At 45.0% G+C, this 15925-nt stretch overlaps 1 protein-coding gene and 2 long non-coding RNA genes across 3 annotated transcripts; 1 reads left to right on the top strand and 2 right to left on the bottom strand.

Moving 5' to 3' along the window:
- Positions 1 to 128: 128 nt before the first annotated feature.
- LOC127911081 (uncharacterized) lies at positions 129 to 7851 on the bottom strand. The gene is made up of 3 exons (XR_008077588.1): positions 3689 to 7851; positions 808 to 3615; positions 129 to 726 (listed from the first exon to the last, which is right to left on the bottom strand). It is a non-coding gene; the product is annotated as an uncharacterized LOC127911081 (long non-coding RNA).
- On the top strand, positions 7764 to 9002 carry LOC127911082 (uncharacterized). The gene is made up of 4 exons (XR_008077589.1): positions 7764 to 7849; positions 7933 to 8077; positions 8516 to 8689; positions 8864 to 9002. It is a non-coding gene; the product is annotated as an uncharacterized LOC127911082 (long non-coding RNA).
- Positions 9003 to 9415: 413 nt separating this feature from the next.
- LOC118402405 (plasmalemma vesicle-associated protein-like) lies at positions 9416 to 15557 on the bottom strand. Its single transcript, XM_035800580.2, has 6 exons — positions 14905 to 15557; positions 14341 to 14431; positions 13048 to 13769; positions 10617 to 10929; positions 10451 to 10511; positions 9416 to 10256 (listed from the first exon to the last, which is right to left on the bottom strand). The coding sequence occupies exons 1-6, from the start codon at positions 15292 to 15294 to the stop codon at positions 10244 to 10246; spliced, it is 1590 nt and encodes a 529-aa protein (XP_035656473.1). The 5' UTR covers positions 15295 to 15557; the 3' UTR covers positions 9416 to 10243.
- Positions 15558 to 15925: the final 368 nt, after the last annotated feature.

Here is a 15925-nt window from a genome sequence, read left to right as displayed (position 1 = left end):
ACACACACACACACTGGTGTAGGTGTCCTGTAATCATGAAGGCCCTAGTGCCTGACAAGTTACCTTAACCTTTATCTAGTTTTCTAGAGTTCTGCATACAGTAGCAGTCAACAGTTTGGACACACCTGCACATTCCAGGCTGCTTCTTTATTTGTACTATTTTCTACATTGTAGAATAATACTGAAGACATCAAAACTATGAAATAACACATATGGCATCATGTAGTAACCAAAGAAAGTGTTAAACAAATCAACATATATTTGAGTTTTGAGATTCTTCAAAGTAGCCACCCTTTGCCTTGATGACAACTTTGCACACTCTTGGCATTCTCTCAACCAGCTTCATGAGGTAGTCACCAGGAATCCATTTCAATTAACAAATGTGCCTCGTCATAAGTGCATTTGTGGAATTTCTTTCCTTAATGCGTTTGAGCCAATCAGTTGTGTTGTGACATGGTAGGGGTGGTATATAGACTATAGCCCTATTTGGTAAAATACCAAGTCCATATTATGGCAAGAACAGCTCAAAAAGCAAAGAGAAACAACCGTCCATCATTACTTTAAGACATGAAGGTCAGTCAATCTTTGAACTTTGAAAGTTACTTTCAAGTGCAGTCGCAAAAACCATCAAGCGCTATGATGAAACTGCCTCTCATGAGGACCGCTACAGGAGAGGAAGACCCAGAGTTACCTCTGCTGCAGAGAATCAGTTCATTAGAGTTTTACCTGCCTCTCATGAGGACCGCTACAGGAGAGGAAGACCCAGAGTTACCTCTGCTGCAGAGAATCAGTTCATTAGAGTTTTACCTGTCTCTCATGAGGACCGCCACAGGAGAGGAAGACCCAGAGTTACCTCTGCTGCAGAGAATCAGTTCATTAGAGTTTTAACTGACTCTCATGAGGACCGCCACAGGAGAGGAAGACCCAGAGTTACCTCTGCTGCAGAGAATCAGTTCATTAGAGTTTTAACTGCACCTCAGATTGCAGCCAAGTTTTCCTTTTCTTTCTTTTCTTTTGTCGCTTTTTTGACTTTATTGCTCTTTGAGAGATTCCTTATACTAACACCACATAACCCTGTGTTTGTGTGTTTTGTTCTAGCAGTAATACTGTACATCTATAACATGTTCTATTTTCTATCCTCTATTTCTATCTTATGTTACGACATCTAGTGGCCCCTTTGGGTACCTTAGATTACCACAGGCGTCTACAATTACATCTGGCTCACTGTGTGGACATATCTGTCCCCACTATTGTTTGTGGTGACATGCTCTGATGAAAGCTCAGCTATAATTAAAATACATTTGCATCTAACTGGAAGTGTGCAGAGACTTTGTTTTCTGTTTCTCCAGTTTCGCTTAGGCACTATCTTCGAAATTATAGGCTATTTTTTGCAAAACTCTACACACCAACCACAAAACCTTACACCAAGCCAGCAAAACATTATAAATCTCTTTGAAAAGCAAACAATTCTTGCAAAACTCTTTTTAAAAAATTGTGTTTTTGCGTCAATACAGTACACACAAACAATCATTTGGATAAGCACACATGTTGTCACATATTAAACCAAATCACGTTGTTTCACATGACATGTGAAAACGACATGCCACATGTGAAATCATGTGAAAACACGTGTTTTTGGAACACTTCACGTCACATTTCACACGTGAAAATATAGTTGAATATAGTTGAAGTGTACCTATGATGAAAATTACAGGCCTCTCTCATATTTTTAAGTGGGAGAACCTGCACAATTGGTGGCTGATTAAATACTTGTGTATAACAGAAAATAGCGAGCATGAGCTGATCTTGTGATCCGCAAGTCATTATTATAAATGCTCACCATGTGAGTCTTTGGACTTACCAATTGGCAATGAGAAACCGGTCTTTGCAATAGATATAGCTTGTGTTTAAAAAGTCCCTCTGAAATCCATTGGAGGCACCACTTTGTAGAAGATCCTACTTCTCAATTCCATCAGATACCGTATTTCAGATCCTCCATTAAGATATAATAGCCGCTAGAGAGATGTTGTGTTGAAGTGTGAGAAAAGGCATGTTTCCCATCCAAAACAGTTTGTGCATATATTATGACGACATGTTGTGACGTTTTTGTTTGTTTTGGTGTTTGGCAAGGTCCTTTTGGGCTGTTTGTGCACACAACATGCTTTTGTTAGTCGAAGTCTACGGCGCTTCGACGGTGATTCTTCAATTAAGTGTTTGTCGTCATTCAACAAGAGACAACTAGTTTTCATGCACATTTTTTCACTTGAGAAATACTGCACCAAACATATTAGCTAGGTGTAAAATTGCTTGACTAAGATCCACTCTGCAAAAATGTCCAAAATCACAGATTTCTTGAGTTATCTTGAAGAAGTGTATACTGGCTACGGCATCTCAAGATGGACAAACAGTACTATTTTTCTCTAGTTTTTCAAGCAAAGGTCTGAAGGAGTATGCGTGGCAAATAAAATGTTCACTTTGCCTGGGCACGTTTTGTTAGGAGCAAACTGAACTTAGTATGCGGATTCCTAAAGGCAGATACACTTGTTATTGGTTGGTATACAGGGCAAGAGACAGAACACCCTGATGAGGTGCCAGGCTGCTTGCTACCTTTAGCCCCTAACCTCTTCCATGGAACACTTGGGTGAAAGACCTGGGCCGGTATGCATAAAGGGTTTTAGAGTCGAAGTACTGATCTAGGATCTAGGTCCCCATGTCCACATAATCTGATTAATTATGGTCTAAAAAGGTTCAACTGATCCTAGATCAGTAACGGGCCCAGATATGGGGCAGCATCTGACTGGCTCTGCTGACCTGAGTAAATGATCTGTAGTCCACTGTCTCTCCCTGCTCTAGCAGAATACAATTGGGTCTCTCAGTTTGATGGATAATCAATGGGGTCGATAGATTACAGTAAATCTAGTCTGGCGACATTGAGCAGAATTGCCATTGAGGATTATTGATGGTCTTGTTAGCCTTTTGTTGAGGAGAGGCCATGAGTCTATGTACCGGGGAAAAGGTTTCAATCGTGTATTTAGTATTCATTGTACATTTCCGTTTAGTCTTAGTTTGAATAGGATTGGAAACATTCATTTTGAAATACAAGTGAGAAATCCAGTATACATTTTCAATTGCTTACAATAAGTTTACGATTAGATATGGAAAGATACTAGACTTCCGAAAAGCGCTACAGGAATGAAGTCCCCCCCCCCAAAAAAAAACATAGATGACTGGGTCATCTACAAGGAAATGTGCCGATGTAACTGATGTAAGAGGCCAAGGTGAGCTTAGGTTATGTTGGACAGATCCAGGGACGCCATCGAGGCTCATTGACCTGACATAAGAGGCCAAGGTGAGCTTAGGTTATGTTGGACAGATCCAGGGACGCCATCGAGGCTCATTGACCTGACATAAGAGGCCAAGGTGAGCTTAGGTTATGTTGGACAGATCCAGGGACGCCATCGAGGCTCATTGACCTGACATAAGAGGCCAAGGTGAGCTTAGGTTATGTTGGACAGATCCAGGGACGCCATCGAGGCTCATTGACCTGACATAAGAGGCCAAGGTGAGCTTAGGTTATGTTGGACAGATCCAGGGACGCCATCGAGGCTCATTGACCTGACATAAGAGGCCACGGTGAGCTTAGGTTATGTTGGACAGATCCAGGGAGGCGCCATCGAGGCTCATTGACCTGACATAAGAGGCCAAGGTGAGCTTAGGTTATGTTGGACAGATCCAGGGACGCCATCGAGGCTCATTGACCTGACATAAGAGGCCAAGGTGAGCTTAGGTTATGTTGGACAGATCCAGGGACGCCATCGAGGCTCATTGACCTGACATAAGAGGCCAAGGTGAGCTTAGGTTATGTTGGACAGATCCAGGGACGCCATCGAGGCTCATTGACCTGACATAAGAGGCCAAGGTGAGCTTAGGTTATGTTGGACAGATCCAGGGACGCCATCGAGGCTCATTGACCTGACATAAGAGGCCAAGGTGAGCTTAGGTTATGTTGGACAGATCCAGGGACGCCATCGAGGCTCATTGTTTCCTTCCAACTGCTTCCACTGTTTACCACAGCCTCGACTATCAACAAGAGAAAGGTTTTGCCCTCTAATGTTTTTACCAGTCTGGCAGCCACGGGACTGAATGGGCCAGCCAAACAGGAAGTGTAATTAGCAATCATGGTCAAGAGGGAACGTTAGTAGCCAGAGACAAAAGGGGTCAGAGTTCTGCAACCCCGGGTAGGAAGGAGGTAGCAATAATAAGCGGCCATTCCTTTCCTGCAGTTTGGGCGGAGTGGGGAGACTTGGCGCCCTAGGCTTTTCTGGGCTCCAAATGGCCCCTAAAGTCTCCCAGACCCGAGCGAACCCAGTATTCTCAGACACCATTGTGACACCAATCTGCGTCATCTCGAAGGGTTTTGACCTAATTGGCCTCAGATACTTTGGTGACGCCCAATAGCAAATTACCCGTGGCAGTAGAAGACAAGCAGGGATAACCTAAAAAGGTTATTGTGAATACTACCCATCATGCTTTCATGTTACTGAACCAACAACACTACAGAGGGATAAGCAGGCAATTCTTCATGCAGTTGAAGTCGGAAGTTTACATTCACTTAAAACTTGTTTTTCAACCACTCCACAAACTTCTTGTTAAAACAAACTATAGTTTTGGCATGTCGGTTAGGACATCTAAGTCCTTTTTCCAATAATTGTTTACAGGCAGATTATTTCACCGATAATTCACTGTATCACAATTCCAGTGGGTCAGAAGTTTACATACACTGAGTTGACTGTGCCTTGAAACAGCTTGGAAAATTCCAGAAAATGATGTCATGGCATTAGAAGTTCTGATAGACTAATTGACATCATTGGAGTCAATTGGAGGTGTACCTGTGGATGTATTTCAAGGCCTACCTTCAAACTCAGTGCCTCTTTGCTTGGCATCATGGGGAAATCAAAAGAAATCAGCCAAGACCTCAGAGAAAAAGTTGTAGACCTCCACAAGTCTGGAGCAATTTCCAAACGCCTGAAGGTACCACATTCATCTGTATCTGTACAAACAATAGTAAGCAAGTATATACACTATGGGACCACGCCGAGATGAACGTACTGTGGTGCAAAAAGTGCAAATCAATCCCAGAATAACAGCAAAGGACCTTGTGAAGATGCTGGAGGAAACAGGTACAAAAGTATCTATATCCACAGTAAAACGAGTCCTATATTGACATAACCTGAAAGGCCGCTCAGCAAGGAAGAAGCCACTGCTCCAAAACCAAAACAGCCAGACTACGGTTTGCAACTGCACATGGGGACAAAGATCGTACTTTTGGTCTGATGAAACAAAAATAGAACTGTTTGGCCATAATGACCATCGTTATGTTAGGAGGAAAAAGGGGGAGGCTTGCAAGTCGAAGAACACCATCCCAAACGTGAAGCACGGGGGTGGCAGCATCATGTTGTGGGGGTGCTTTGCTGCAGGATGGACTGGTGCACTTCACAAAATAGATGGCATCATGAGGATAGAAAATGATGTGGATATATTGAAGCAACATTTCAAGACATCAATGGACATTGGACAAATGGACATTGACCCCAAGCATACTTCCAAAGTTGTGGCAAAATGGCTTAAGGACAACAAAGTCGAGGTATTGGAGTGGCCATCACAAAGCCCTAACTTCAATCCCATAGAAAATTTGTGGGCAGAACTGAAAAAGTGCGTGCAAGCAAGGAGGCCTACAAAATTGACTCAAGTTACACCAGCTCTGTCAGGAGGAATGGGCCAAAATTCACCCAACTTATTGTAGGAAGCTTGTGGAAGGCTATTTGACCCAAGTTAAACAATTTAAAGGTAATGCTACCAAATACTAATTGTATGTAAACTTCTGACCGACTGGGAATGTGATGAAAGAAATAAAAGCTGAAATAAATAATTCTCTCTACTTTTATTCTGACATTTCACATTCTTAAAATAAAGTGGTGATCCAAACTGACCTAAAACAGGGAATTTTTACTCGGATTAAATGTCAGGAATTGTGAAAACTGAGTCTAAATGTATTTGGCTAAGGTGTATGTAAACTTCCGACTTCAACTGTATATCAAATTAAGACGAGTAGACACAGGTTTAAAGGGATAAACACTTTCAAAAGATTGTCTAATCTTTTGTTGGTTGTTGTTGATTGACCCAGTTTTAAAGTCCATATTCTGGTTGTTTTGTTAGTTTCAGCAGCATCTGTCTACTAGCGCACCTCTGGGCAGGGCTGGACAGGGCTACCTGTAAGTAAGTGGACATTTCCACCCCAAAGTTAGTCAAGTTAGCCAGCTAGGTAGCTTGAGTTATTTACATTTTTTTTAAAATACAGTCAACTAGGTTAAATACCACTCCTACACTCTTTTGCTAGATACCAGTCACACTGCTTCATGAATATTGTGTCGATTGGGACGAATCCACTGCATATTCAAGCCTGCTTGCACTGTAACCCGCGGTGCAATTTGCACAATGCATAGCGCACCCCTGTTTGAACCCACTCTATTACATGGATAATGGAAAATTAAAGTCAGCGCACGTTTGATGAGTTTCATTTATTCATTTAAAATCAGTAACATCTGCAGTGTTGATGTCTCTATCTCAGGTATTTTCCTTGGAATTGAGTCGAAGACACTATGTGGTCCAGTTTGGCAGAGTGTGCTCAAGTGGAATCCGATCAGAACACAGACACACAATCTCCTCATATGGCTTCTCTCAATGTGAATTGGAGGTCCAATCGTCCTGACTGGAAAAACACTTGATGTTAATTAAACAAAGGATTTCCTTTCGACAGGAGAGAGGTCTCCCGTCCTGAACTCTACCATATAGTAGTTGGCAAACAGTCAAACCACTTTACGTATTTAAATTGTTTGAATTAACAGTTGGTCCCCTTGGGCATTGTTTCCAACGTGGGCTTTTGCCACCAAACATTTCTCAGTCGTTCTACCGTTCTACTTTAATTGTGCTTAAATGTAGGCCAGATGGTGTGCCAGATAGACTTTGATTCAGAAATGGAACAGGATGTGCTAATTTAATAGAATTAACGCCGTGCAAATGGTTTATGGGACGCTTTCGAGATTCCGTTGAGACAAATTGAAATGGAGCTGTGGTACACAATGGATGATCCTCTGTAGCTCTGTTGGTAGAGCATGGTTCTTGCAATGCTAGGATAGTGAGTTTCATTCCCGGGGCCACCTATACATTTAAAAAAAAAAAAATGTATGCATGTTTAACTGTAAATTGCTTTGGATAGAAGCTGTTGGCCTAATGGCATACTGTATAATATCTGGGTTGGCATGTTCCTAGATGTCATTTAAGCATGATACTTTCCTATTGAGGCAAGAATGCTGTTATAGACGGATAAAGTTAGCGTTTGTATTATTGGACAAGGGGTTGCTAGGATACTATTTCCAATAGTTCATATATCCCATAGACACAGCACTATCAAAATAAAACATTGCTTGGTGTCCAAGGCTATTTTAGGGGCTGGTTTTGGGGAAAGAACACACTGGAGATTTGATGGATAACTTTATCCTTCCGTTTCTCAAAGTTTTTTTCTATGAGAGTTGTTTCATGTTCTTATTAAGTGTATGGAAATATATAGTCTGTAGCCAGCCCAGGAGGTATTGTCAGTCTGTAGCCAGCCCAGGAGGTATTGTCAGTCTGTAGCCAGCCCAGGAGGTATTGTCAGTCTGTAGCCAGCCCAGGAGGTATTGTCAGTCTGTAGCCAGCCCAGGAGGTATTGTCAGTCTGTAGCCAGCCCAGGAGGTATTGTCAGTCTGTAGCCAGCCCAGGAGGTATTGTCAGTCTGTAGCCAGCCCAGGAGGTATTGTAGTCTGTAGCCAGCCCATTGTCAGTCTGTAGCCAGCCCAGGAGGTATTGTCAGTCTGTAGCCAGCCAGCCCAGGAGGTATTGTCAGTCTGTAGCCAGCCCAGGAGGTATTGTCAGTCTGTAGCCAGCCCAGGAGGTATTGTCAGTCTGTAGCCAGCCCAGGAGGTATTGTCAGTCTGTAGCCAGCCCAGGAGGTATTGTCAGTCTGTAGCCAGCCCAGGAGGTATTGTCAGTCTGTAGCCAGCCCAGGATTGTCAGTCTGTAGCCAGCCCAGGAGGTATTGTCAGTCTGTAGCCAGCCCAGGAGGTATTGTCAGTCTGTAGCCAGCCCAGGAGGTATTGTCAGTCTGTAGCCAGCCCAGGAGGTATTGTCAGTCTGTAGCCAGCCCAGGAGGTATTGTCAGTCTGTAGCCAGCCCAGGAGGTATTGTCAGTCTGTAGCCAGCCCAGGAGGTATTGTCAGTCTGTAGCCAGCCCAGGAGGTATTGTCAGTCTGTAGCCAGCCCAGGAGGTATTGTCAGTCTGTAGCCAGCCCAGGAGGTATTGTCAGTCTGTAGCCAGCCCAGGAGGTATTGTCAGTCTGTAGCCAGCCCAGGAGGTATTGTCAGTCTTGTCAGTCTGTAGCCAGCCCAGGAGGTTGTCAGTCTGTAGCCAGCCCAGGAGGTATTGTCAGTCTGTAGCCAGCCCAGGAGGTATTGTCAGTCTGTAGCCAGCCCAGGAGGTATTGTCAGTCTGTAGCCAGCCCAGGAGGTATTGTCAGTCTGTAGCCAGCCCAGGAGGTATTGTCAGTCTGTAGCCAGCCCAGGAGGTATTGTCAGTCTGTAGCCAGCCCAGGAGGTATTGTCAGTCTTAGCCAGCCCAGGAGGTATTGTCAGTCTGTAGCCAGCCCAGGAGGTATTGTCAGTCTGTAGCCAATTGTCCCAGCCCAGGAGGTATTGTCAGTCTGTAGCCAGCCCAGGAGGAATAGCCCAGGAATGGTCTTAGCCAGTAAATTGATAGCCAGCCCAGGAGGTATTGTCAGTCTGTAGCCAGCCCAGGAGGTATTGTCAGTCTGTAGCCAGCCCAGGAGGTATTGTCAGTCTGTAGCCAGCCCAGGAGGTATTGTCAGTCTGTAGCCAGCCCAGGAGGTATTGTCAGTCTGTAGCCAGCCCAGGAGGTATTGTCAGTCTGTAGCCAGCCCAGGAGGTATTGTCAGTCTGTAGCCAGCCCAGGAGGTATTGTCAGTCTGTAGCCAGCCCAGGAGGTATTGTTAGTGTTGGGTTTTGTATACACCAGTGTTTGTACCTTTCCCTCCCATCCGCTCCAATCGGTCTGACAGGTTGGCAGACGTAAACATAAACATCTCGGTCGGAATAAAATGGTCTTCCAGTAAATGATGTCGGTAACGTGACGAAGGGGAGCGACTGTCAGCCGCGGGACTATTATCCTCACAATGGGTGACGCAAATGGGGACAAACAATTCATATCCGTCTTGGATGACATGTTTGAGGAAATCAGCGGTGCGGAGTTCAGAGGCGCGCCTTAAACACTGATGTCAGTCACGCATCATTCGTAGAACCGGAGTTACAATAACTACCCTTTTGTTTTAATAAAAGTATATACAGTACATTAAAAAACAGATTATTTATGACTTTCACACCTTTTTCCTGACTAAATCAACATATTCGAATAATATTGCATTCATATTTGTTTACCAATGACGTCCAAGCCCCCAAAAAGTGCCAAAAATTTGAATACATGTCACGGAAGCAACAGACCTTCTTTTATGATATATTACAATGCAGCTGCGGCTGATAGAAATGTTATTATACATACACTGGGTGAACAAAACATTAAGGACACCTTCCCAGCACTAAGTTGCACCCACAGCCTCAATTCTTCGGGGCGTGGACTCTATAAGGTGTAGGTAGCATTCCACAGGCATGCTGGCCCATGTTGACTCCAATGCTTCCCACAGTTCTGTCAAGTTGATACACACAGGAAACTGTTGAGGGTGAATAACCCAGAAGCTTTGCAGTTCTTGACACAAACCGGTACCTACTACCAAAACCCCATTCAAAGGCACTTACATCTTTTGTTTTGCCCCTTCACCCTCTGAATGGCACGCATACACAATCCGTGTCTAGATAGTCTCAAGGCTCAAAAATCCTTCTCTTACCTGTCCCCTCCCCTTAATCTACACGGATTGAAGTGGATTTAACAAGTGACATCAATAAGGGATCAGAGCTGATCACCTGGATTCACCTGGTCAGTCTGTGTCATGGAAAGAGCGGGTGTCCTTAATGTTTTGTACACTCAGGGTATTAACATACCATAACTCAATATCAGGAGACTGGGTTTTATAGCAGAGGGTCCCATTCCTTCTCGAATTTTCCTCTGAGGTGCCATGGATTACCCAGATACTCTGCAGACAAGACGAAACAATAGAAATACTTGTTCAGTTCATTGTGTCTACTGCAGGCAGCAGATCACATTTGAACGTAATCATTAAACATTCTCTCAGCCGCGTTGAATTAAAACATCTAGAAACGCGGTCATTTCTGGCACAAACACATTTATTTTACGGGTCACTTTGCTGCACGGGGGGTTTGAACTCACTCTGAGCCGGAATTGGGCTTGGAATACTGCTGCAGCTCGCGTAAGTATTGATTGATATTTGCTGTGGAAACAACAGAACAACGTCATTAGCTATCACCCTTAATTAGCATATCAGTCTTAATAAGAAGTGATGTTTAAATCAAGCCTTGGCACTAGTATGTCTTACCTAAACTGTAACTGTTGGGGCTACCCAAGCCTGGTCCAATTTTCTTTGCAACACCTGATGGTGACCCGGCACCACTCAGTCCAGTCCCTCCTGATCCCCTAGTACCCACTCCTGTTGCACTTGACCCTGGCCCGCCCGTTCCTGTGTTGCCAAACACTGTATTGCCGTTTCCTGTTGCAGATGCGCCCCACCCACCTAATCCTGCCATCGATCCTGTTCCAGCAGTTGACCCCCGGTTACCTTGCCCCGTTGCACTCGGCCCTACCCAGCCCATCCCTGTGTTACCAGTTGCACCCGGGCTACCCATTCCGGTCTGAAACATAACAAGACAAAAGAGAATGATGTTAGGTGAAAATACTGACATCAAATATAGTTCTTTGAGAATATATGTGAGCTATTTCACTGTGGCAGTGGTTCTCAATCCTGGTGCTGGGGACACAAAGGGATGCGCCTTTTTGTTTTTGCATTGGCACTACAGGCCTGATTCAAATCATCAAAGATTGGACTTTCAAAGCTCGGGCGGCAGGTAGCCTAGCGGTTAAGAACGTTCGGCCAGTAACTGACTCAGATACTTCTGGTGGAACGACCCTTTCTGGGCTGTAAAAGCCTTGCTATTATATTTTGCAATACAATAGCCTCCACCATCCAAAGATAGCCATTAGCTAGTTAGGGGGCCTCTCTTGCAGGGAGGTGCCCCAAAAAAAATGCAGGAGTCGTTGTCGCTCTCTCGTGCAATACTCTCGCTTTCATCCAAGCAAATGCTCAAGGCTCATGCTAGACACAAATGTTGGAGAAGCGGGTATAACCACAAGCTCCAGGGAGAGAGAACACAGTTATCCGCTGACCCCAGGCATACAGGCAGAGTTTGGGTTCCAAGGTACCCAGGAGGACCCCGGGGCAAACTGGAAGCACGAACGGGGGGGGGGGGGCTGACAGCACTTGCAACCCCCACACACTCAGGCGTAGGGTAGACAGAAAAGTGGGTGCTTTCCTGTGGCAAAAAAAAAAGAAGCACAATAGACTGTCCTATGTGATGGGGTGAAGGCTTGGAGCGCACCCTCATAACGATACAACATAAGGTAGAGTCCTGTGTGAAAGGTGAGGTGAGGTAGCAGTTAAATGGTCCTAGGAGATCTTCCCTCTGTTTCCAAGGAATGATCTGTGTAGGTCACACCACTTCTCTGAAGACGCATCGCTCATTTATCAAACAGTGGGCGTGTGGGAGGGGCACTGGCACTAAAGCCTACACATTATACCTTGAGCATGCACTTGTCATGCACTGTGCTCTTCTGCTGTGACTCTATCGTAGTCTGTCCCGTGCATCCCCAATACATTTGTAGTACTATTTAAATTCTGCTATTACAGCCCTTGGCCTTTCTGTTATCCTACCATGTTTTCAAATATTTAATTTTGCATTGGCTGGGAGAGCCCTTCTTCTCTCATGAATATCTTTTTTTATGGATAGCTCGGGAGCTGTGGTATAGCTCGGGAGCTGTGGTATAGCTCGGGAGCTGTGGTATAGCTCGGGAGCTGTGGTATAGCTCGGGAGCTGTGGTATAGCTCGGGAGCTGTGGTATAGCTAGGGAGCTGTGGTATAGCTCAGGAGCTGTGGTATAGCTAGGGAGCTGTGGTATAGCTAGGGAGCTGTGGTATAGCTAGGGAGCTGTGGTATAGCTAGGGAGCTGTGGTATAGCTAGGGAGCTGTGGTATAGCTCGGGAGCTGTGGTATAGCTAGGGAGCTGTGGTATAGCTCGGGAGCTGTGGTATAGCTAGGGAGCTGTGGTATAGCTAGGGAGCTGTGGTATAGCTCGGGAGCTGTGGTATAGCTAGGGAGCTGTGGTATAGCTAGGGAGCTGTGGTATAGCTCGGGAGCTGTGGTATAGCTCGGGAGCTGTGGTATAGCTCGGGAGCTGTGGTATAGCTCGGGAGCAGAAAAGCGTAGTGCATAGGGGAAGTAACAAAACACCTTGATATCAGGGATGCGCATTGAAGCAGATGCAGAAATGTAGTTAGGATGGAAGAAATTACATAGTAAAACCTACAAAATTGTGAATGTAAACCAGGGAAAAGATGCAGAAAAGATACCCTCCCTGTGTCCAAAAAAACACACATCCCTCCGCAAAGAAAAAACTAAAGTTAGACAACCCTCCCCTATTCTGGACCCCCCCCCCCCACCTGGATACATTTTTTACTTTCCCATAGCTTTCATTTTCAACTAAAGTCTTTTCCTAGAGATAATTGTCATCGTAAATCTCATTTACATGATTAGATCTTTTGACCAGTGTCTCAACTCTATCCCTACAGCAAGGACGGAAACAATTTCTGGCCTCAGTTTGACTTCTAAATCATTTTCTGTCTATATTTAAACGCCCCTTATCTCTGACTTGGATGAAAGCCCAGTACTAAAACCACAGAACAGATCTTCCTTTACCCTGGAGCCACAGTTGGCCAGGGAGGCGTTGAGGCTCCGGATCTTGTCGTTGAGGATTTTGATCTCGCCCTCCTTCACCTTCACCGCTGTCTCCCCCAGGTCCTTGTCCCCCTGCAGCCTCATGCGGCCCGTCAGCAGCTTCTCCATCTCTCGGTCGTATTTCTCCTGGGTCTTCTGCAACTTTTCTTGGTGCTCCAGGGCCATGGCGCTGCGGTTACGGCTGCACCAGTTGTGGTCCTCGGCTAGCTGGTCTTTCTCCGCCTGCAGCCTGGCGCTACGGCCCTGGATCTCTGACACCTGGGAGCCTACGTTGTCCAGGTAGTGCTGGAACTTGGTCTCCACCTCGCGGGACAGACTGGAGCAGTTGTTGCGGATCTGGTCCAGGTGGTCGCGCTGCTTCTCACAGGTGAGAAGGAAGGGGCTGACTTTGGGCAGGAGGGTGTCGATCTTCAACAGGAAGGCTTTGGAGACGTTGGAGATGCCGTCGAGGGATTGGACGAAGTCCTCCTTGCACTTCTTCCTGTAGCTCTCCAGCTGTTTCAGCAGGGAGGTCTTGTCCCTCCGGAGGGAGATGGCATCCAAGGTGAGGGTGTCCCGGTCCTTGGCTGTGTTCTCTATCTCAATCCTCATGAACTGCACCGTCTGACTGAAGTTGGCGCTCACTAGCTTTAACAACTGCTCCAGCCGCTGGACCTGGTTTTCATGTATATTGTTGTTGTTGCCTGGAAATGTTTTTGAGGAAGAAAAAAAAAAGAAAGAAACATGTTTTGTGTTAATACTTCTTTTACCACTATCAGATTTTGTCCTGGATTCAATCTGAGGAGCGCTGTCGACAATGCACCTTTTAAAGGCAATGTTCCTGCGTTGTGGATATAATATTCACAGTAAACACCGCAGATTTGGGCTCAACAGAAAATTCACTCTAAACCAAGCACGCTACAAGGCGGCTTGGGTTGAACCCAAGCCCTGTGTTGGTGGATTGTGAATTCAGAATGGCGACTAAATCACTTAAATTATATTTTCACGATTTCTGTTCTTACTTAGGTACTACAACAGCAAGCATTTTCCTAAAACTGTGAAGACAAAATATCATTGCCAAGTTGTAATTTGCTCCTTGCTTCTTCTTGTTCAAAGAAATACCAGTTAGGAAAGTTAGGAAACCTAGTAGGAATAGGAAAGCTCATCTGTGAATTACAAGGATGAGATTCTGTGTGGACGTTTGAACATATGTAACACTAGTACAGAGCAGAGCAGTGAAAGGCATTGGTTTGCCTTAAAGTTCAATCGTCTTACCACTTAGTGTTATCATTGGTGTCATGGCTCTGGGGCATCGGTTCATGCTCAGTTGAATCTGACAGCTTCTCTTATCGTTATCGCATTGGTTCTGGGGATATTAATAACAGAATATGCATCACGTTTTGTCAGCTAATTATTGTTGACAGTTGTTTTATACACATATTTCATACAACTGACAAACTTAAATCTGAACGTAACTAGTGTGATTGCTAATGTTTATGAAATAACACTGTTATAACCTTTTCAGTTATACATTTGCTGAAATGATAATGCATATAATATACACAATGTACCTGAATGTGGTGTGTTTGTTGTTAGGCGTGTTATTTCATGGTCAAATTACACTCAAATCTAAATCAGTGACCACATTAAAAATGTCTATCCACTAATACAACTACCCTGACATTGTAATATTCAATAAACCATTCACTGTGACCCCACTGTGTGTACTGTACCGATGTCGTTGTGTTGAATATAAAAAAAAAAAACTATTCTCTAAAGTATTTCCAAATATCAAAAAGACATCCACCGCAGCCCTTTGACCTCTGAACCAGCACTTACCGCTTGGTCTCTGAGATGGGTGATGAATATGACAGATTTGTTTGCCATTTGACGCAGGTTGATCATTTCCTTGTTGTTGCGCATCTTGTCAGTCTGAGTGGCATTCAGGAGAAGCGTCAGATTCTTTTTCTGCTGCCGGAGGTTCATGTTGTCAACGGAGAGGCGGTTGAAGCTCTTCTCCAGGTCTCGGACCCGGCTCTCGGCCGCCGCGTCCGGGGACCTCCCGTAGACCAGGAAGAGAACGAGACTGACGATGATGAGCGACTGGATCAGAGAGGAGAAGAAGAAGACAACCCTCATGTAGTAGCCACAGCTCTTCCCACTGGGCTTCTGGATCTTCCTCCTGGCCTCCAAGCCAAACTTGGCCTGGGAGTAGCTACTGTTGTACATGGGTGCTCAGCCTCAGATGCACAGTACAGTACAAGTACAGAACACCCTTACTCCAGCCAAGCCCAGACAGAACTAAGATGGTTCAAATGGGTTCCACTTCTTGAAGACCAAATGAAATACCAAATAAATAGAAAACTCAGTCCCTGGTAGTGGTGTGGTTCGGCGGTAGTATCCCCCTTCTGACTTAAGGTAGCGCACAGTGGCAGTCCAAACAGTAAAGTTCTAGCCGTTTCCTCTCCTGAGCATTGTCTGAGAGTGAGAAGACAGGATTGTGTAAACATCGTCATGAGTTTTATAAACACCTCGCCACACTTCCCATTCTGGGAACACCTTCCTGACCCCCTCCCCACCCCTGGACATCATGTCAGAGGTTAAAATAACATTACACACACACACACACACACACACACACACACACACACACACACACACACACACACACACACACACACACACACACACACACACACACACACACACACACACACACACACACACACACACACACACAGACACAGACATGCACACACACACACACACACACGCACACACATATAACATCATGCACACATGAAAACACACAGTTTTTTTTTACCCCTGGCCCTCTGCGGTGTCAGCCACCCCTTTGTTT

This window comes from Oncorhynchus keta, chromosome 23 (genome assembly GCF_023373465.1).
Source record: "Oncorhynchus keta strain PuntledgeMale-10-30-2019 chromosome 23, Oket_V2, whole genome shotgun sequence".
Taxonomy (NCBI): Eukaryota; Metazoa; Chordata; class Actinopteri; order Salmoniformes; family Salmonidae; genus Oncorhynchus; species Oncorhynchus keta.
Note: the sequence above shows the minus strand (reverse complement) of the source record. Positions and strands in the feature narration are given on the sequence as shown.